At 37.5% G+C, this 21939-nt stretch overlaps 1 protein-coding gene across 2 annotated transcripts; it reads left to right on the forward strand.

Moving 5' to 3' along the window:
• The first annotated feature begins 9229 nt into the window (after window positions 1-9229).
• MIOS (meiosis regulator for oocyte development) lies at window positions 9230-21939 on the forward strand. 2 transcript variants are annotated; one of them, XM_068674020.1, is made up of 11 exons: window positions 9230-9360; window positions 10090-11456; window positions 11661-11759; window positions 12698-12955; window positions 14117-14286; window positions 15151-15216; window positions 15842-16000; window positions 16876-17028; window positions 18153-18357; window positions 19466-19595; window positions 19830-21939. In XM_068674020.1, the coding sequence occupies exons 2-11, from the start codon at window positions 10160-10162 to the stop codon at window positions 19924-19926; spliced, it is 2634 nt and encodes an 877-aa protein (XP_068530121.1). In that variant the 5' UTR covers window positions 9230-9360; window positions 10090-10159; the 3' UTR covers window positions 19927-21939. The 2 variants fall into 2 exon arrangements, with proteins under 2 accessions (XP_068530121.1, XP_068530122.1); XM_068674021.1 differs by having other exon boundaries at window positions 9234-9343; window positions 10072-11456.

The raw sequence follows: 21939 nt of genomic DNA on the forward strand, positions 1-21939 counted from the left end.
GTTTTAAACTAAAAGAGGAGAGATTTAGATGAGAGGTTAGGAGGAAATTCTTCACTCAGAGGGTGGTGAGGCACTGGCACAGGTCTCCCAGAGAGGTTGTGGATGCCCCATCACTGGAGGTGTTCAAGGCTGGATGGGGCCTTGGCCAACCTGATCTAGTGGGTGGCCAGCCCTATGGCAAAGGGGTTGGAAGTAGATGATCTTTAAGGTCCCTTCCAACTCCAGCCATTCTATGATTCTGTGATTCATTTAGCATGGGAGCAAGGTCTCCTCTATTGTTACAGCCAAAACTTTCTGTAGCACCTACTTTCTGCTCCTTCATGGTTAGACTTCTTTTTTTGAAAGATCCTCAGCAGGAATTCACAATTTGGCAATAATTCCCATCACCTTTGAGCTGTGTTGCTACAGGGTGGTGCCAGCTCCCCTGTCTCACAAGCCAGTATCTTTCACTGCTGAGCCAAATTAATGACTGTTGTGCAACGTGTAACTTCTTCCAACCTTTTAAATCATTAATGAATGTTCCTCACATTCTGTTCCTGAGGAAAAACAGGAATAGGGTTAGGGGGTTTCCTTTTCCTTCTGAGTGTATATTGTAAACCTTAACTAACAATAAGGTAGAAGAAATTGCTACCATTGAGTGCTGTTTTTGTCTCCATTTTATTCATTTCTGAAAAAGAAAAAGCTCTGCAACCAGTTTTGGGAAAGCAGTCTAAAGACATTTAAGCAGGAAATTTACTACATTGCAAACTGGTAAATGAATTTACAGATCACTATTTCTGAATCCTTTGGGTGTAACTTTTATACTAAATAGCTTTAACCTCTTTGAAAGTGTAGGCACTTTATCTCTGTTATGCATTGTTTTGAGTCCACTGTAACTAGTGAGCCTTATGTTCACACTCCAGCTCTTATTTGCTACTTAGTGTGCTTTGGATGTACAACCATGATCTTTACAGTTCTGTAATAAAAGTGTAGAATTAGAATACAGAGCTTTATTTTTTCTCTAGTCTTGCCAGTATATAGCTTTATATTCACTTAGAGACCAACTCTAATAGAAGCAATGTCTTCATATAGATACAGCATCATTTTTAACTCTACTACTACTTCTTGCTAAGCTGTTCAGCACTGTTTTAATGGCTGCACTGAACCAAGTACAATTTCAGCTCAGTGCATCTAGATCCCCATGGTACTGAATCTGCCTAAATGCATTCATTCCATGATCACACTAAAGCTCTTGTCTGCAATAAAGGTTTTATCTGTAAAACTCATCTTATGTTGCTATTGAATTTCGAGTCCTGCAAAAAAAAAAAAAATCCTGTTTCTGCATTCATGTTAAATGACTTCTTCTATTGGAAAATAAATAAATAAATAAAAATCACATATCAGCTTTATTTCCTTGTACAATACCTGTCATTCTTAAATAATTCCTGCTATTCTACTTACTGCAACTCAGAAATTATAAAGAAGAATAAAAAGAAACAGAGAGAAGTGAAAAAGATGAGAGAGCTTCTGAATGAAAAGAGACAAATTATGTTACAAATCTTTCACTTGGACAAATTACTGTGAATATGATGCAGATATATAAAACCTTGAAAGAAGGTTACTATAGTACAAGAATGTCATATGTCAAAAGACTTGCATTTTGGTTCTGTTTTGTCAATGATGTTAACCAAATTTGACTGCCCTAAATTTATTTATTTATTTATTTATTTATTTATTTTGCCACTAAGTTCTTCACTCAATAAGAATGTGTGAAAGAATTGTAAACTATAAAGAACTGTGTATTTTTTCCAGCTAGAAAATAGCTAATTGTTGTAATTTAAAGTACACATTTTAAATATTTTTTAAACAAAAAAAAAAAAAAAAAAAGAAAGAAAGAAAAAAAACAAACACCTCTGTTCCTAATGCTTGAAGTATCTTAACTCAGTGCCATTGTTATTCACAATGTGTGAATAAGTTACCTTACTTGTGTAAGGTAAGGCCTTTTTAAAAACAGACTGCAATAAATGTAACAAAAGGATCGTTTATTTGCTCAATTCAATTTATGTAAACTATAAAAACCTGAGATATTATTCATGCTGTCTAAATTCTGCCCTCTGGTGTATCCACATGATAATGCATTATGATTTCTCATATTGGGTGACATACTCAGCATTTGATCAGGACACATCTAGTAGATATGGCTACTGTCTGAGTAAAATATATGTCTCCTTGTAATAGAAGGTTAAAGCTGAAGATTAAGATTTTAAAGGACTAAGATACAGGGATTCAAGGAGGGAGGATATCTCCCCTGGAACAACTGGTTTCACTCTTTAGTTCCTATCTGATTCTGATAAACTAAATACTTATTTCAGGTACTTCTTTGTTAGATACACAGACTGGGAGTCCCAGGACCTGATATACGGATTTAGATATGCAGCATTCTTACTGAACTCTTAATGGGAAATTCAGAAGCAGTTAAACGATTCATGACACCAATCCTACTAAGGATTTCTAAGGATCAACAAAACAAAGTCTTGTGCTCCTAAATCACATAGGTCATAACATCGTAGCAGATTTTTGTTTGTTTCTTTGTTCTGCTATAAACCACCACCAGCTATAATGCTGGAGCAAGTCTCACATGCATTAGAAACAGTGAGAGCAAGATGCAGCAGCAGCAGTAGTAACTCCATGCTATGAAAGAGAAGTTGCAAGTGGAAGTGATTTGTGAATTATGTCTCTTTTTTGCCACAATTTGTGAACGTCTTACATTAAACTTTTTCGGGTTACTCCACTAACTCTTCTTCAAACTGTAGAATTAAAGAAACACGTTCTTTTGTTCCCCCTGTGCACACCCCAACAGCAACGTTTGCAATGACTGTGTTTTCTACCTCCTCTCCCTACTCACATCCATATGTAATGATGCCTATAACATTATTGCCATTGGGCAAAAGGCAACATATGCTCTTACTAGGTACACTATATGCTAATAGCACGCTTGCACTATCATTAGGACTCACGAAATGAGTAAGGTGTCAGGTATTTAAGTTGCTGATGCCCTCATACCTAAAGAACTTCCTCTCAAAATCAAAGTTAGCTAACATGGTTATTGAAAGTATTAACTAAACTCATTTCCTATACTTTCCTGTGAAAAAGTGTTAGAAACATACAAACTAATCTAATCTTTATAAAAAGAAACAGCAGGTGATTATTGGAAACAGATGTGAACAAGTCAGTATGTCTGACTCCAACAGTAGCAGAGGAAGTGATATGATGAAAAATGAATGAGCAATGAAATTATAACCATGAAAATACAGGCTGCCAAATTTTACCTTCAATATATGATATAGTACTCTATTTGAATTGCTTTTAATTTTTCCATAAATTTTGTCCTACCTCATTTATCAAAATCATTGCTGAGATCCTAAAGATGATCATAATTAAGGAAAAAGTGCTGTGTTTTCATGAAGAAAATGCTTTTAAAATGGAAGGAACATAATGATTAAATCTAAGTAAACTAACTGTTGTTAGACCATGGTTGTGGCTCAAATTAATAAACCCTCTGATATATAACTCATGAAAAATAACTAAATACAAATTCTCCAATATGTTTAGCGATAGGAAGAAACAGCCAGCACACAATAACACAGATGATGGGAAAAGCTACTCCATCCACATGTTTGCAAACTAGAGGCACTGGGCAGATTATTAGAAAGATGTAAAAACAATTGTTTATCATATGTTTTCCTTTAGAAGTTTGGCAAAGCTGTAAAAATGTTGGAAAGATCGTTAAAATGATTCAAGAGAGAAAGTAGGAAAATACTTAATCAGGAAGCCAAAAACTTTATGTTTCCTTTGTTTTCATAAAAAAGAAGGAAATATGAAAGGCAGCTAAAAGAAAGAATTGAGATCCTGACTCAAATGGAGCCAAAGAAAGAGTAAAAAATGTGGCAGTTAAATGTTTCCGGGACAACTATTAGCATGTGCATCTGAAGTAGCAAGGTATTCAGAGAAAATCTGAAGTGGTCTAATTAGTATTTCAGCTTGTAATTTCTATTTCAGACAATTTTAAAGAGAGTAACAAGCAAAGGAGAAGAGGTAAAAAGTGTACTGCCTCATAACTTGCAGAAAAGCAGGTTCTGAAATGCTGAATACCAAGGAACAAGGAAATCTTTGTTTTGTGTTTTTTCCAGTTAATTTGGAAAAAGCAGTTTTCCCTTTCAGCCACGACATATGGTTATTACTGCCACTGTAAGCAGCACATACAGGCACATCTTCACAGGCCTAGTGCCTGCTGCAGACAGGCAATCAGTGCAGCTGGTCAAGTCACCCCAAATGTTGTTCATTGCTCTCACTTCTCCGTGTCTGCACAGACAGACTTCATGACAGACTTGGAGGTGTTGCTGCTTCATCAATTCCAATGGGTCCCAGGAGCCCAATTTTTCCTTCTTGGCCTCTTTGACCCTTAACAAAATGAACATTAAAGAGTCATTATTGTTTGAGACAGATCTTCTTTCTACATCACAGAAGAAGACTAATCTCTTTCTTGAAAAATTTGATTTCTTCTTCAAAAAACAATACTTGGCCCCTTCAAAACTACAGCTTACTGGAAGTCAACAGTTGGAATATCAATTTCGCATAGGATGCTTGTGCAAATATGAAAATTTGGAATTATGTCATTTTTAATTTCCAAACTTAAGAACCCAAATTTGATGCATTAGAAAATGAGAATGTTCATTAAAAAATTAGGCCCTTGATGTCCTGCGGTAAGGAGTGCTAGAGGATCATAAAGACCAGGGGGACTTGCTCTCCCTGCAGGTACAAAAGCAAATAAGAGAGTAGTGTTGATCTCAGATAATCCATTCATTTATTTACTGCTTTGGTATTGAAAAGGTATCTAACTATGTTTAGTGTTTGACTGGAAAAAACAGCTGTTCCTAGGACTGCTACCACTACTTCCATCGAGATGACCTTCAATCTGCTTGCTTATAATTGTAACAAACTTGATTTTGGTACTGACACTTGACATCATGGTCCTGATTAAAGTTTCTTCCTACTCTTAAATATTCCACACCTAGAAAGAAGAGCATTCACAAAGAAGTTACTTTATTTGTTTTTCTCCTCAATTTGTAGCTCCTGGCTTTACTTTCTGCTCATTATAAAGATAAGACTCTAAAGGAATAACTCCTAATTTACACATGGGTTTTCCTATGTGTATCCTAAGCTTTATGAAGTTTAATGGAAGCTGAGGAAATGAGGAATAGTTCAGCCTTATGTTACAGAAATTAAAATCAAAAGCTTTCACATATTCTAGGTGTTCTGCTTGAGATTTTCACATTTTAAAAGGATTCTATAGTATCAGAGAAATGGCACTGTCCACCAGAGGGAAAACAGAGCAACATTCCTTTAAACTAAGCAGAACGGATTTTAGAACTAAAGATTCATGTTCTGACCCAAATTAATTCTCCTTTAGTCTTTACCCTGCTCTTCACTGGCTGTATTGTTTCATCTGCTCCAGAGATGCTTGTGTTCAGGCAGTCATGCATAAGTGGTGTAGGAAGATTCTGTCCTCGTTTTGCCAACATACAGAGCTAACAAAACATGACAATGTTTATGAGATCTCTGTCACAGTAAGCAACTCTCTACAGATTTCTGTCTCCCCTTCTAAAAGACTGTAGAAGTTAAAATACCCAAAAGAAGATATGACTCCTTCTGGCAAATGCAGAGACAGAAAATGTCAGGGATCTGCCATCTACAGTAGCTAATGAAAAAAAAAAAAAAAAAAAAAGTGTGTTGGGCAATTGCTGCCAAGGGTTCTCTTCATTTTGATGGGAAGGGATTTTTTATTATTATTTTATTATTTATTTTTTATTCAGCACAGAATTATTTAACAAGCAGTTTTCAGCCCAATTGAATGGTTTCAGTCTCTTCAGCTGTTGAAGGAGTACTTTGTCAGTCGTCTTGGGACACTATGGAAGCTGCCACTTTGGCTACTTGAGAAGCTTGCCAGAAATTCTAGCAGCAGGGGAAATGAATTGGCAGGTCCTCAGTAAAATGAAAAATGTATCACAGCACATATGGAGAGTCCAACTGAGCTGCCGACGGTGCCAAAACAGTTCTGTGACCTGTGCCAGATGTGAAGCAAATTCTTGGAATTACCAGAATGCACTATTTCTGTCCCCAAAGGTGTACCATGTAGCAACAAAAATAGAATCTGTATGAAACACAAAATGAACTCTCAGAAAACTGTAGGAGTATTTCTGTACCTTACTTTTCACTTACTTGAGGTCCCTGAGGTGCTTAAGAGCCAGACCTTCCACTTTTTATGTATAAAGAAAAGAAAGAAATGAAATATATTCATTTATTAACAGCTATTAGTAATTACTAATCATAATGTTGGATTTTCAGATTTCAAAAAATAAATAAAATAAAATGCATTCAGCATTAATTCTTAAAGATTAGTTTAAAAAAAAAGAAAAAAAAGAAAAAATTTTAAAACAATATGCCAATATCCTGAACCATCCTCCTTCATAACAATCCAAATCTTTTGAAGCCATTTATAGCTCCTTATTAGTTCATTATAGTTTCTGACACTTTATAGATTGCAAGTGCTTGCATAATAATGTTTTACAGGTTGCATTAAAAAAAATAATCCATAATTCTCCCCTCTCTCCCTGTAAGGTTATCTTATCTGCTTTTTTTACATTCAGAAAACATTATGAGCATGTCTTGCTTGTTGTCTCACAAAACACTTTGGCCGCCTAAAAGCTTCTTACAAGTTTAAGGTGTTTTATGCCTTTTTCATATGAGATGAATTCCTTCCTCACTTGAATGAAGTTCCAACTTTTTTTTTCTTTCTATAATTCCCTTAGTCCTGAAGGGATGTTACAAACCCCACAGGAGGCAGAGTTTCTTATGCCTTCAGAACGTTACCATATCACACCCTCATTTTTCTTTCAACAAACCTAGTTTGCCTTTAAGCTTTTTATTAAAATACTTTGCTTAATGACTGTTCTCAAGGAATTTACGAACATTTTCATGTTGTCTTTGATACAATATCTAGAATGAAAGGAAAAATACCCAGGATTACCAAAGACAGGATTTGGTTATGATTCATGTGATCTGAGCAATGATAATACTTATTTTTCAGTATTTCGTACTTAGTATAATGTAGGCAATTTAAAAATTATCCTGTGTGTCTAGATAACGAGCGTTCAGCTGTTTCTCCTCTGAGCATGAATGTGTACAAAGTCAAAAGAAGGCTCTTGTTTGGCATCTACAGAGCTTGGATTAGACTCCATATCCACTTGTAATTCCCTTTACAGAGCACATTTGAAAACAGTGAAGCAAATGACACATCTAGAGAGTATGTACAGAACACATGTATAATTACTGGCAGGCCATGTAACACTCATTTATATTAAGGTTGCCCAATATTTTCTATTTAAGGCTCTGCTTTTCATTGTTTATAGTTTTATGCAACTTTAAAGACATAAACTGAAACTATTTGTGCCAGATGTCTTTCTTTCTAAATTTTAGCCAAAGCAATTCAGTCATTTACAAGATGAAAGCTAACAAAAAACAGGTGTTTTTCTTGAGTTAAAAGTATTATTTTAAAAATAAAATCTCCACTCTTAATGTTTTGGAGCAGTAAAGTATACTTTGGAAAGTATATGGCTTAAGGAGGAGAAAGAAGATAAAAGAATGATGTACTTGCTGTAGCTCAAATGCAAATCTACTGAATTTTGTCCCAAATGGAAGCCTTTGAAAAAGGTAATCTGCGATCTGCCATAAAACACTTAGACTGGAATGGGAAAAAGAACTTGAAAAGAGAGAAGCTAGAGGGACTAAATGCAAAAAGGTTGGACATGCAGGTGACAGCCACAGTCTGTCCTTGGAGGAGCCTGAAATCAGACATTTTACCCAGACTTTTCCATCCCTTTCTGGGGACTGTCAATATAAATTACAACAATTTCATCTTTCTGTCTTTAACTTCATTCACTCAAGAGATGCAAGGTCCCAAATATTATCGAAGGATAAAATCTCATCTTAGTGAAGTCACTGTTTTCTGCTGTGACCATAGCCCTAGTAATAGCAATTTCTTCTGAAATACAGGCTTTTTTCTTCTGAAGAATCTCTTCAAAGATTCTGAAGCACCACATACTTCATACCATCCAAATGTTTTAATTTAGAAGTGCAACTTACTCTGTCCCCTTTTAGCCCCAACGACCCACATTCTGCTCTTTCACCCTATTACAAGCATTAGTAAGTTTCATATCTGAATAGGATTTTTCAATTATTTTTTTTTCATCTGCATAGAATACTAATATAATTTTAAAGTTAGTTTTAAGGATTTCTATTATTCTTAATAATCTTAAAAATATATTTCATTTTTTAACATGTTCTTGTAATGCAAAAAATCTGGTATTTAGGGAAGACTTTGTTCAGCACTGAAATACTTCCCTTAAGACGTATTTATTTTTTTCTTGGAGATGTACAAAATAACAACCCCTACAAAACTAAAGAGCAGCATACATCGTGATATAAAACTCAGATCCTGCAATCTCTTCTTTTAGGCCAAGCTCCCTTTGGACAATCCCTCTTGACATTTACATAACAGGCCAATTCCCGTGGTATTTGTGGTCTGTGCCTGTGTGCAATTTGTGGGGACAAAATACTTGACGGGGGGGCGGGGGGGGAGGGGGGGGAGGAGGGGGGAAGGGAGTTTTTCCTGGAAATGAAATCACACAAAGCTGGTTACAAGGGAGGACTAAGGAAAAATTCGTGTCTGCAAAGAGAGAAGTCCTTGGTTGCCACAACCTTCCTGGCAGGCAATAACCTCAGAGTCCTCTTGGCTGTGCTGCCATTTGCAACAGGTGTGCTCATTTTCAATTGCACTATGTAGGTAGGTTTTTTTTCATTTTTTAGTTGCACTAATACATCACAATCACTTTTAAAGAAAGGAGTACGACTCCACACAGAATTACCATTTTATTTAGGAACCCCCCCTCCTCCCCCAGGCTTTCCACCAGAAAACCTCCTGGCACCCTTCATTATTCATCTCCCTGCCCTTGTTTGCAGGGACTTAATGCACACGTGTGAGGAAATCCGCACGTCCGTGAGGGAAACACGGAGAAAAACAGACTCCAGACGAGCTACCTGGACAGAAAACCTCTCTTTTTTATTACTTTCTCAAGCCACAGCCGAGCGCCCTCAGCCCCCCTCACAGCCCGCCCTGCCCCGCCTGCCGTGACGTCACCCCGCGCTCCGCCATCCCGCCCGGCCCCCGGAAGCGCCCTGTGCCCGCGGCCCTGCCCCGCCGCTTCCTTCCCGCGCAGGCGGAAGGGGCCGCGCGGCTGCGCTGGGGCTGGAGCGGGGCCTGAGGTGCGGGGCTGGGGCGGGAGCGGGGCCCCCGCGCCCCCCGCAGCGGGGAGGGGACGTAGGGGGAGGCCGGGGGGAGCCGGGCGGTGGGAGTCAGCGCGGTGCAAGCCTGTGTTTGCTGGGAAGGAGGGCACGGGGACGCGGTGGCAGAGCCGTGGGGTCGTGAAGGTGGGGAAAGAGCCGAGGTCGGGCGGGCTGAGGTGTGGTGGGAGCAGCAGGGCGAGGTTGGGAGTGGGAAGTCAAATATTTATACAGCTCTTTTAAGCCGTTTATGGTGTATAAAGTCATTTACGCAGCTCTTCAAACAGGGTCAGGCTTGAGGCGAAGCAGGGAGGCTGGTTTCTGTCAGCCAGCGCGCTGCAATGAGGCAGCGATGTTTTCTTCATGTTTTAGGGAGTGGCGCGTTACTGGCAGCACACCCACACACCGTGTTTCGCTTAATCCTTCCTTCCCTAATAACAAAATCGCCCTGCTGCGGAGTTGGTAAACACAGCAGGCCCTGCTGTCTGCTTGGCTGTGTTGATTTTTGCCTCAGTCAGCGTAATCAAAATCAACGCGTGCGACAGGGAAAGGGGTGTAACATGGAGAATGCTGAGGGTTTGGGCCTGAAATATATCCATGGTAAATCCTGAGGCTAAAAGTAATTCGGAACCATATTTGTGTTTGCTGTAAGATGATCTCAGATGACAAATTTGCGTTTGATAACGTTCCTACAAATTATTTTCTCAACAGTTTCCATATGAATGGATATCACCTGAATCTTCCTACAAGAGTTTAAACTGCTTGTAAACTCACCCTAAACATGAGTGGCTCCAAACCTGATATTCTGTGGGCCCCGCACCATGTTGACCGCTTTGTTGTGTGTGATTCGGAACTGAGCCTGTACCACATTGACTCTGCCGTAAGTTCAGAACTCAAGGCAGGGTCCTTGAGGCTCTCAGAAGAAACTACAGCCACGCTGTTGTCCATAAACTCAGATACACCATATATGAAATGCGTGGCTTGGTATCCAAAGTATGATCCCGAATGTCTTCTTGCCGTTGGACAGGCCAATGGTCGAGTGGTACTTACGAGCCTTGGCCAGGATCACAACTCAAAATCTAAAGATTTGATAGGCAAAGAGTTTGTTCCCAAGCACGCACGGCAATGCAATACCCTGGCGTGGAACCCACTGGATAGTAACTGGCTTGCTGCTGGATTAGATAAACATCGGGCTGACTTTTCAGTGCTCATCTGGGATATCAGTAGCAAATATGCTCCAGAGACTGCGGTTGCTACAGAGAAAGTGAGGCTTTCAACAGGCGATCCAGAAGTGGGACTGGTAGTAACAAAGCCACTCTATGAATTAGGGCAGAATGATGCTTGCCTCTCTCTTTGTTGGCTGCCACGGGATCAAAAGCTTCTTTTAGCTGGAATGCATCGAAATCTGGCTATTTTTGATCTGAGGAATACGAGCCAAAAAATATTTGTCAACACCAAGGCTGTCCAAGGAGTGACTGTCGATCCATATTTCCACGATCGTGTAGCTTCCTTCTATGAAGGTCAGGTTGCCATATGGGATTTAAGGAAGTTTGAAAAGCCTGTTTTGACCTTGACAGAGCAACCAAAGCCTTTAACAAAAGTTGCATGGTGTCCTACAAGAACTGGGCTGCTAGCTACTTTAACAAGGGACAGTAATATCATTAGGCTGTATGACATGCAGCATACTCCCACGCCTATTGGGGATGAAACTGAGCCTACAATCATCGAAAGAAGTGTCCAACCGTGTGAAAACTACATTGCTTCGTTTGCCTGGCATCCCACGAGTCAAAATCGAATGGTCGTGGTGACTCACAACAGGACTATGTCTGACTTCACAGTGTTTGAAAGAATTTCTCTTGCATGGAGTCCCGTGACATCCTTAATGTGGGCTTGTGGACGACATCTATATGAATGTACAGAAGAGGGAAAAGCTAATTCCTTGGAAAAAGACATAGCAACCAAAATGCGGCTCAGAGCATTGTCAAGGTATGGTCTTGATACTGAACAAGTTTGGAGAAATCACCTCCTAGCTGGAAACGAAGATCCCCAGCTGAAATCACTTTGGTACACTCTGCATTATATCCTTTATTTTACTGTAGTTAATTTAAAGTAGTTGCCTGCACTTTGTATGTAAACCAATTATACGAAATGCATGAAAGTCTTTGAACATAATACGACATGCTCTAAAAACTTTGCATATGTTAATAGGATATGACTTTTAACTTTAAAAAATTATTTTTCAAATGCTTGGGAAAAATTAAGGTTCCTATACATGTAAATACTTATGAAGCAGTATACTGAAGATATGGATCAAAAACTTACAGGAAACAAAGGTCCCTTAGTTTATGCTGGCATTAAGTCAATTGTGAAGTCATCTTTGGGTAAGAATATTCCAACTTTGATAAGCTATATTATAGTATATTTACAGAATGATGCACTCATGGGTTTGTCTTTAAAAATTATTGAAAGACTATAAAAATAATATAAACAAAGTATTTAAGTTTGTGATTTAATGTATATGGGTAAATAGTTTATCTTACAGTAATTTCCTGAATTTTTGCTTTTCTTTGGAGGTCAATGATCAGAAAAACAAAATAACCTCAGAGGTAAATCTTCAACTGAACTATTTCAAACATTCAGTGATTGACAGTGACACTGAAAAGTCTTGCTCAGCACATAACTATTTGTTACAGTTCTCAAAGCTCCACATGGGAGTGTAGTTCTAGAAAGCTGACTTCAGTGTAGCCAAAGTATATTTATATAACCGTGTTTAAATAAGCTATCTTGTTTTGAAGTGGTAATCAGCCCTTGTGCATCACATTATGCCTCTTATGCTTAGTGAAGTATTTTTTAGTGGTATCTGTTATTAGAATCTTTCCTTCCCTGTTCATTATGTGTCTTATATTTATGCTGCTTGGAGCAAAGGCAACTCCTCAGCAGTGGGAAAGCTTGTAGCACATTGATGCTTGCTAAGAAGAGGAGAACTGGTAGAGCAGGTGCTTGGCTGTATTTTGAAGTTGGACACGCTGATCATTCCTGTCAGCTGTGTAACAAGAACCTCCAAAAACTCAGGATGGAGAGGAAAGAAAAAAGACTCAGTAGGGGATAAATGTCAAGTTTAGGTGCATGATTATTAGGAGATCAGAATAAAATTATTTTGTATATGCTGCTCCTTACAACCGAGTTAATAGTAATGTTAATTTAAAGTAGTAAAGTATGATACTTTGCTTTTCTCTCTGCTTTATGGTTGAAATCAAAGCACTGTGGCTGCAATTTAAATTGTGATTAAGGCATAATTTAACATATTTCCCATTTTTAGGAACAACAGAGAACCTCAGGCACAGCAGGAGTGGATCTGATAGACAGGCAGATATTATTCAATATCTGAGTGAGGAGAGATCCTTGGCTTTGCAGCTCTGTGGGTGGATAAAGAAGGGAGCAGACTTAGATGTGGAACCTTTTTTAAATTCATTGGAACAGGAAGGAGACTGGGAGCGAGCTGCTGCTGTAGCACTATTCAATTTGGACATACGGCGAGCAATACAAATTCTAAATAAAGGTGCTTCCTCAGGAAAAGGTGTGTATTGCGTTTTCGTGTCTTTCTTCTTTTGGACTTACATCACCTTGGTGGATTTTTCTGTAAACAGAATTCTGGAAGGTGGTAGGAAAAGATGTCTGCTGTCTTTTTAAATATTTACTTGAAGTAGCTGGATTGGAGACTCAGAATCTGACAAATCTTGTTCTTTTGCTCCTCAGATTGTAATATGCCTACTGTCTAATTAAAATGCATTGCATGTTTTAGAATTTCATATTAATACATGACACAAAGTGTTACACACAGAAGTAGCAGGATTTTTTTTCCTGTAATGGAATTGCACATTGGTCAGCTGTCATGTATGTCTCCTTCAGTTGGGCCGTATGGGGCTTTTTGCCAGTGCAATGTCTGTGGAATAACTAAAATATAACATTCAGGATTTACAGAAGACATTTGTTTTGGAATAGTATTTGGGAAGTGCTACAGTGTATGAAGGAAAAAATAACAAATTTAGAGCTAAGAGATGGAGGTATTTTGTTATATTTTCTTGCCAGTATTCGTACTACATCTCTGATTTGCATCTGTGTTCTCTCACTAAATTTAAAATACTGTCTTGCCTGCTTTAGATTTGGGGGAAGCATGTGTGTTTTTTGTAGGGAAGGTTCAGAACAGTGACTGGCTGTCTTTGAATTGAAAAAAGAAAATTGAACTTTCTGACAATAAATATTTAGATAAAATAGATTTAATGATTTTAGGATATATTTTTTTTTGACTTAAAGCTGTTATATGCAGTTGTCATCCACCAGCATGGTCTGTTATGTAATGGTTATGTGTGTATTCCAGTACTTTCACTTCTTGTGGATATGAACTGTGGTAATGACAACCTTTTGTGAAAGCAGTAAGAATGCATGTAGCAGTTCCAAACTATTGCAGAACACCAGAGCTAGAGTGATGTTGCTTAAAGTATAACTCAGGCTGTCATGCATGTGGGCTTGTGACTTTGAGAGCAGAAACTGAGTCATTGAAAGCAGAAACTGCAAAATTTAGTGTATGTAATGTTGTTTTAGCTCATAACTCTACCAGATTTTGTCAGGTATTCTGCAGAATATTCAGTTTCAAACTGATGCGTTCAATTATGGTTTTAATTGATTTCTTTTTTAAGTCTTGAACTTGAATATTGTTGGTTGTTTTTTAATAAATCAGGTGATCTGAACCTTAATGTAGTAGCAATGGCTCTATCAGGCTACACAGACGAGAAAAACTCGCTTTGGAGAGAAATGTGCAGTACTCTGAGACTGCAGTTGAACAACCCCTACTTGTGTGCTATGTTTGCTTTTCTGACAAGTGAGTCTGGTTCATACGATGGTGTTCTGGTGAGTAAATTTCTGTTAAATTCCTTTAAATAATAGGTGTGCATATATACATCCATGTGTAGGGGAAGTGTTACATGCTCCATGAATTAATCAGTTTAGAATGTATTATTTTTTTCCTCATACTGGCAGGTAATGTTTTTTCTTCTAAACAGAGTTCTCATATTAATGAACATTGTGTTAGTGTACAAACTGTATAAAAATGGACATATCCAACAGAGTTCACACAGTTCTTAGAGGAGGTTTTTTTTTTTTGTGGCATGGAATTCATGAACCATTAGTATATTATCAAAATAATTTAAGCAGGAGAGAGGTTGATGAACTGGATGAACTGGGAGGTGCTGTTGACTCCCTGAAGGGAAGAGAAGCCTTGCAAAGGGATTTAGATAGATGGAGCACTGGGCAATCAGCATGGCATGAAGTTCAGCAAAGGGAAATGCTGGGTGCTGCAGCTGGAATGGAGCAATGCTAGGCCCAGGCTAGGCGACGAGTGGCTGGGGAGCAGCTCAGCAGAAGGGGACCTGGGGGTGTCAGAATATCATGCCATAATCACGATAGCCCAGCCCTGCATGATTTGGAAATACGTTTCTAGTTTTGAAAGCCACATTTGATGTGTTGAACCAGCCTTTCCTGCCAGATGAGTAAATTGCCCCTGTTAGCCTCAGTCTTGATCTGATACATATATCTGAATATAAACAGTTTGTCTGCTATTTAGTGTTAGCTTTTTTTCAGGTGCTTTTTTCGTACATAATCAAATTCATTAATATTAGCTATACATTAAGGTAAATGTTCTGACTTTTACAAACAATGTATTGCAAAATTGGAAATTTGTATGTGATGGTAGTATTCCCATTTTTCTCTCCAAAGTATGAAAATAATGTAGCTGTACGAGACAGAGTTGCGTTCGCTTGCAAGTTCCTCAATGATGCTCAGGTAAGTCTATGGTTGGACACTCAAGCAAACTATTAAGCTGGGCTTTATTTAGAGAGGGAAGAAGATCTGGGGTGGAGAGGTAAACAGTAGAAGCAATGATTCACGAGGGATTTGTTTTTCTCCTTGCAATAGGATATAAGCCATGGTATAATCTGATCTTCAGTTTGTAACTTCAGCTTGATTTTTGACTTTTTTTTTTTTTTATAATATTCATGACATGCTAGTTTTTAAAATTGTTGTATGGCTTGTATGTCTCTCTTAATGGAGCGTATATTTATTTATTTCCAGACATTTACTTTCCCTTGAATAAAGGTTTCATTTTGCAGTAGGAATGTTTAAGTGCTTAAAAATAGGTTAATTATTAAAAATTAAAAAATCTCTTTGCACTTTGTGTCAGGAGGCTTAAAGTATATAGATAAAAATTTAAATTCTTGCAATATAGTACATATTGCCATATAAATTTTCCTGCATAACATGCAGCAAGCAGCATATTCTGTTAGCAAAAGACTCTTAAGGAAAGCTGTTCAAATTGTAGAAAGTTTTGCAGTTATATCGTAAGTGAGTTACAAGGACGTGAACAGACAGCAAAAGTTAGTGGTTTTTGTTTTGTTTTGTTTTTTTGTAGCTGAACAGATTTATTGAAAAGCTGACAAATGAAATGAAAGATGCTGGGAATTTGGAGGGAATACTATTAACAGGGCTGACAAAAGATGGAGTGGACTTGATGGAAAGTTATGTTGACAGAACAGGAGATGTCCAGACAGCGAGCTATTGCATGTTACAGGTTAGTGTTTCACTCAAAAATAAATTGTAACATGAGAGAACTGTAGTTTCTTTAGCAGCATAGTACTGAATCTTGCGAACTAAAAAGTATTTTTGTAGTACATTTTGACAGCATATATCATGCTGTGATATGTGGATTTTTATGATGGATATAGAGATGATATTGTGGAATCATCCAAACCACTTGAGGTTAACTACAAACTTGTATCTTCAAGTTATCTCAACAAGAGAAAGTGAGTGATAATAGGGAAAAGAGGAGAAAAAGCAAAAATAGCAGCACTGGGAATACCCATTCCCCTGGCTTATTACTGGTGTGTTTTCTGGTAGGTTCAAAGTATACATTTTTGCTTCCAGGATTTTGATGGAGAAGTGAGGTGTGGTGTGTTGTTTTTTTTTTTGTTTGTTTATGTGTTTGTTTGGTTTTGGCAGTGAGTATTGGTGTTGAGTTTATTGTGGTGGTTTTTTTTGTGTGTTTGGGGGGGTTGTGGTTTGGGTGTCGTAATTTATTTTTTTTTTTGGTTGGGCTTGTGGTCCTTATTGGCACAGCTGCAGCTACTTCTAACACTGTGCACATATCATTTTTATGGTTACATATTTTACATATATACTGGGATATGTGACAAAAACGTATAATCCTTTGTATGACAGATGCAAGTGTTAAGGAGAATGGCAGCACCAGTATTCTCAACCTGAGAGGCAGACTGAAGAAAATATTTATGAAACTCAGGTTAAATTTTAGCAGATGTTGTCTTTCTTTAGACAAATTACATTATTTCTCATACATTGTAGTACGCTTTGTAAAGCCTTACGAAAATGTGAATAATTTGCATTGTGTATCTTCAGTGTGTGACTGGCATTTTTTCCTACCTGCTTTAGGGTTCTCCATCAGATGTGCTTAAGGATGAGAGGGTTCAGTACTGGATTGAGAACTACAGGAATCTCTTAGATGCATGGAGATTTTGGCATAAACGTGCAGAATTTGATATCCACAGGAGTAAGCTGGATCCTAGTTCAAAGCCTTTAGCCCAGGTAAATTTATTTCTTCTATGAAATACGACCAATCCAGAAAGGAAGGTAACATGGTACTTGTATAGAAACAAAAATGGTGGCTGCATCTTGGCTTTCCTGAAAGTTCATGTGCAAAAGAAAGATTTAAACTAAGGCTACCCTAAAAGGGTAAACATATTTGTTTGTTTTTCAAAATACTTTGGAGAAAGGACTTAACTGTTTTGGTAGAGAGCAGGGAAATAGGGTAAACAAATGTTTTTTCGTCTAATCAAGGAAATCACCATTATCATGGTGAGGATGATGCTGAAACCAGGGAATTGAACCAAGAACCAGTTCAAATTGACTTGTTTTAAATGATCTGAACCTCCAAGCTATTTTGAAGCCCTTGAACCTAAACTAAAGTGAACAGCAACTTTTATTATCAGTTCAGAACATAAGCTAAACTGAAAACTGACGCCCTATACAAATATTATCTGGTAGCATTTTTTTTTTCCAATGTGGTCTGGCCACAGCAACTGACACTCGCTCGTATTTGCTCAGTATGTGCATTACAAGCTTTAAGGTCCCAAGGGCTTTTAAGGAAAGCTATATTAGAATTCATGTGTCCTTCACAGCTGTTTAAGGAGAGCTCCATCCATACTGTTGCAAGTAGAAGGGAGTTTACTGCTCCTGCCTTATGTGAGCATTGTAAATAATCCCTAAAGAGTGTAAAGTCTGTGCTTTCCTCTATATCACACCTCAGCCTGTGGCATTAAATGTGCAGGTAAAGATTGCTAGGAAAATCCACATGTTCCGGACTCTGGAGTGGGTTACCCAAATAGAAGGAGGGAGAGACCAGTAGAGTAAACTTCTTTTCTTTCATATCTTCACATACAGCTTTTCATAATCTTAAATAATACCTCTCTAAGCAATAATGCATGGTGTTATGTGCAGTTGAGGTAACTGGGCATCGTTAAGGCCTGCTTCACAGAACTGCATGTCAAGTGTATAAGCCAAGATGTTGGCAATACCTTCACAAGAGAGTAAGTTTCCAGTGCACTATCGAGAGTATCTGGTAAATGAGTATTTGCTAGGTTGAACAAATTCACTTATAGTTGTAGCACTAGAACCAAACTGAAAAATCAATGAGCTTTTGTTCTCTTTAGGTGTTTGTGAGTTGCAATTTCTGTGGAAAATCCATCTCGTACAGCTGTTCAGCCATTCCTCATCAGGGGCGGGGTTTTAGCCAATACGGAGTTAGTGGCTCACCAACTAAGTCAAAAGTTACAAGCTGTCCTGGTTGTCGTAAGCCCCTTCCTCGCTGTGCACTTTGCTTGATAAATATGGGAACTCCAGTTTCCAGCTGTCCAGGTATGACATACTGTTTTTTAGCTATTCAGCTAGAGTGCTAGGTACAGGCCTAATTAACAGTTCTTGTAGGAAGATCTTCTGTTGCACCTTTCTGTTTATTCTCATACTGTAAGTATTCATACCCTTAATTATAAGGGAGAGAGACCATAGTGAACATGTAAATGTGTTTACATCCCATCTAGTGTTATGATAAAACCTGTGTTTCAATTTTTTGGTGTCAGTTGGTATGCAGTTACCTGGTTTTGACCATTTTTACCAGTGGGGTTGTTAGTGGAATCCCATGGCTTAAACAGACAAAGATTCAAGTATTGTAGTGTTTTGCAATACGAGCTTTAAAATTGCAGGAAATGGGAGGTGTGTTTTCTTGGGATGAATTGATGGGAGGCTGCAGAAATATTGGAATTTACCAATTGATTTTTAACTGAAAGAAGACAGAATAAACATAACGTATACTTTCTGTGGCTGAGCGTGAAAGAATTTATGGGTGCTGCTGGCACATCTAAGAAATACTATCAATAGAATCTCTTGGTTCTAAATGTCTTGGGCTCAGCATTATATAAGGTTTAAGTGAAACTCATTTTGCCCATATTTTTAGGTCAGTCTTGTTAAAGAGTTATCGACAGCTGTACAGTTGTCGTCTGTGTACCTCCTCTAATTCTTTCACTGGTCTTTGTTATGACTTACTGTTGCAATTGTTCTACTTCATAACTGAGACTTGGTGAATTGTGTATATTTATACACACACACATACATGGGATTTTTGGCTTTAAAATATATATATGTGCGGAAAAAACAATGTATAATTCACTGGAACTGAAATCAATCACAGACATAAATCACTGTTGAAAGAGATTGTCTTCAAAGTTTAATAGGCAAGTGTAGCACATCCATAAGATGCAAAGCATTAGCTGAGCAGTATAATTCTTGTTTTGATTTTCTGTCAGTTCTTATTTAATAATTTTATCAACTTCTCTTTTAAAATCAGGCTACGTCTTTGCTTCAAGTTGCTAATTCCAAATTTATTGTAATGCTGTTACTGCAATTGCAATATAAATGAAACAAGGATTTACAGGCATATATCTGTGGGGATGGGTTTGCTTTTGCACAGGAGGATCTAAGTCAGATGAAAAAGTGGATCTTAGCAAAGACAAGAAGCTAGCCCAGTTCAACAACTGGTTTACTTGGTGTCACAACTGTAGGCATGGTGGACACGCTGGGCATATGCTTAGCTGGTTCAGGTAAGTTGTTCAAGTCTTCTATGTTTCACTTGTGCATGCTGCACCAAGTAGGACACGACTCCTAGTTTTATCTACAATTAAGATGTTTTGTTTTAGAACACTTGCAGAGCTTACCATGCTGCTAAGTTTTCTTTGAGATAAAGTGTTCCTGTACATTCTTAAATTCGTAGAACGCAAAATTCTTGGCAGTTTTATTTTACCTGTTTTTTCTTTTTTCCTGCTATTGCTGTCTAGGGACCACACTGAGTGCCCCGTGTCTGCCTGTTCATGTAAGTGTATGCAGCTGGATACAACAGGGAATCTCATTCCCGCAGAGACTGTACAGGCTTGAAAACATGGGGCTCTCTAATGGATGTCCGTCATAGTCCAAGCATATATTTTAGACAAAGGTCATTTGTGACTTACTGTGAAAAAATAAATTTCTGTCAGATTAGTAAAATAACATGCGTATGACTGTGCTTGGTAGAAACTGATAATCCTGGAATGAGCCTTGTTCAGTGAACTTAAAAGTTAAAAAGCACTCCTAGTAGCTTTGTTAAATTCAATTAACTTTTAATGAAGTTTTCAGGGTAATGCTTATGGGCCCTTTTATCAGTTTTCTAAACAAAGCAGTGTTTATATACAGTGCTTAGTAAAATTGAAAATTCAAAATAAACAACTGAAAAGTGTTCTCTAGAGGATGGCAGAATGACGCTGTGGCATCCTCTCATTGATTGATGACACTTCCTTGAATGCAATCATTTCCTTGTAAATTAATTGTGTGCCATTCTAAAGATATTTAAAGAAAAATCAATTTCTTTCTTTTCTCAAGATTTGTTAATAGTAAGCAATATCTTAGCAATTCAAGATCTTATTTAATATACCTATGTTACCTAGCTGATGCGAATTTTAATGCTAAGGAATTCAGGAGCTTTGTCTCCTAACAAGGTTGATATCCTGGAGAAGAGTTTCCTGAAAATTCATGTGTAACTTCGAGCGCAGAATGCAGGTGAGCTACAAGAGGCTTTATTTTGAACATAGTACTGTGAAGATCTGAAATCTCAAGGACTGGAGGCTTGTAAATATTTAAGTTTTAAACTACGTGCTGAGTTTTGACTACAAACATATTTGAATTTTTAAGACTTTGGGATGAACGGGATTTTCCTGCACTTCTGAAACATACTGGGATGTGCGAAGTGAAGCAATTTATATCCTGCTTCAGGTCACTGCTGGACACCAGTATGCTCACAAAAGACTGCACAATTTTAGGTCATTGACTAGAAATGGTACTAGGTATGTTATCAGCTGGAATTAAGTTATTTATTATCTTGAGAGTCAATGATATCTTGCTAATACTGTGCAAGGACCTAATCAGTATTGTTGTCCTTGATTTTGTAGGCAACGAAATTCACATAAATTAGGGAAAAAACCTGTTTTAAGGTATGTGAAAATAACATCAGTTTACTTGGTGTGTGTTTATTTACTATTAGAAACAGTATGAGTTACTTAACACTTGCGTGCTATGAAATACTAAATGGAATGCTAGCAATAAACTGGTACCATATTGCCAGGACTGTGAAATATGTTGTTTTAAAACGGAATATATTGTAATATACCACTGGTTCTAAGTGCTCTAGTGTAGTTGCAACAGGATAAATTGTGGAAATGTTTTCTGTGGGTGTACATAATTACATTTTGGACTTTCAGTTATATTGTCTAATTCATGTTGTAATACATCTGCTACATTTATTCTGATCTACGATTCTTGCCTAATTGACAAAGATATTTTTAAAGTTAAATCTAAGAGGTACTTGATATTTGTAGTCAGACTGTCATGGGAGAGCAGTTAATGGTTTTTCTGTTAGAGTATTTATTTCTCTTTCTGGTATTTTTGCACACCTTATGTTGCTCTTGAAGAGCTCTTTAAAATGTTCTCCATTAATAAATGTAAACTGGGGTTTAATGTATGATACCCTATTTATATAAACACAGGCAATAAAACTTGCTTTATGAAAATGAGGATTTGTAAGTGTCAAGGATATATTTTTATTCCTCTGTAATAATACCAACTATTACTAAATTTTCCAGATAAAATTCCATGTCTGGAATGTACGTACTTAATGTCTAATTTTCTTATGTAAAAAAAAATGCCATATTTGTAACATTTTTGACTTGACTATATTTGTTTCAATTACCATCATTTCATTAAATTAGATGCTTTGACATTTAGCATGTCTTTGAAGTGTTCTAGATTATGAAATATGTACATACTCGGGTCCACTGTAAAATATCAGTTTTGGGTGTTGTAATGGGTATTTGGGGTTTCAGGCCAATAATTACACTCTTTGCAAAACTTATTCTATAA

The sequence above is a fragment of the Anas acuta genome, chromosome 2, assembly GCF_963932015.1.
Source record: "Anas acuta chromosome 2, bAnaAcu1.1, whole genome shotgun sequence".
NCBI classification, from domain to species: Eukaryota; Metazoa; Chordata; class Aves; order Anseriformes; family Anatidae; genus Anas; species Anas acuta.

What these genes read in the sequence shown, in the direction of transcription:
- MIOS (XM_068674020.1), top strand. Translation starts at nt 10,160, where the DNA reads ATGAGTGGCTCCAAACCTGATATTCTGTGGGCCCCGCACCATGTTGAC. An exon ending in ACTTTGGTACACTCTGCATT is followed by an intron (nt 11,457 to 11,660) that starts ATATCCTTTATT and finishes ACATGTAAATAC; the next exon opens with TTATGAAGCAGTATACTGAA. An exon ending in TCCAGTTTCCAGCTGTCCAG is followed by an intron (nt 18,358 to 19,465) that starts GTATGACATACT and finishes GCTTTTGCACAG; the next exon opens with GAGGATCTAAGTCAGATGAA.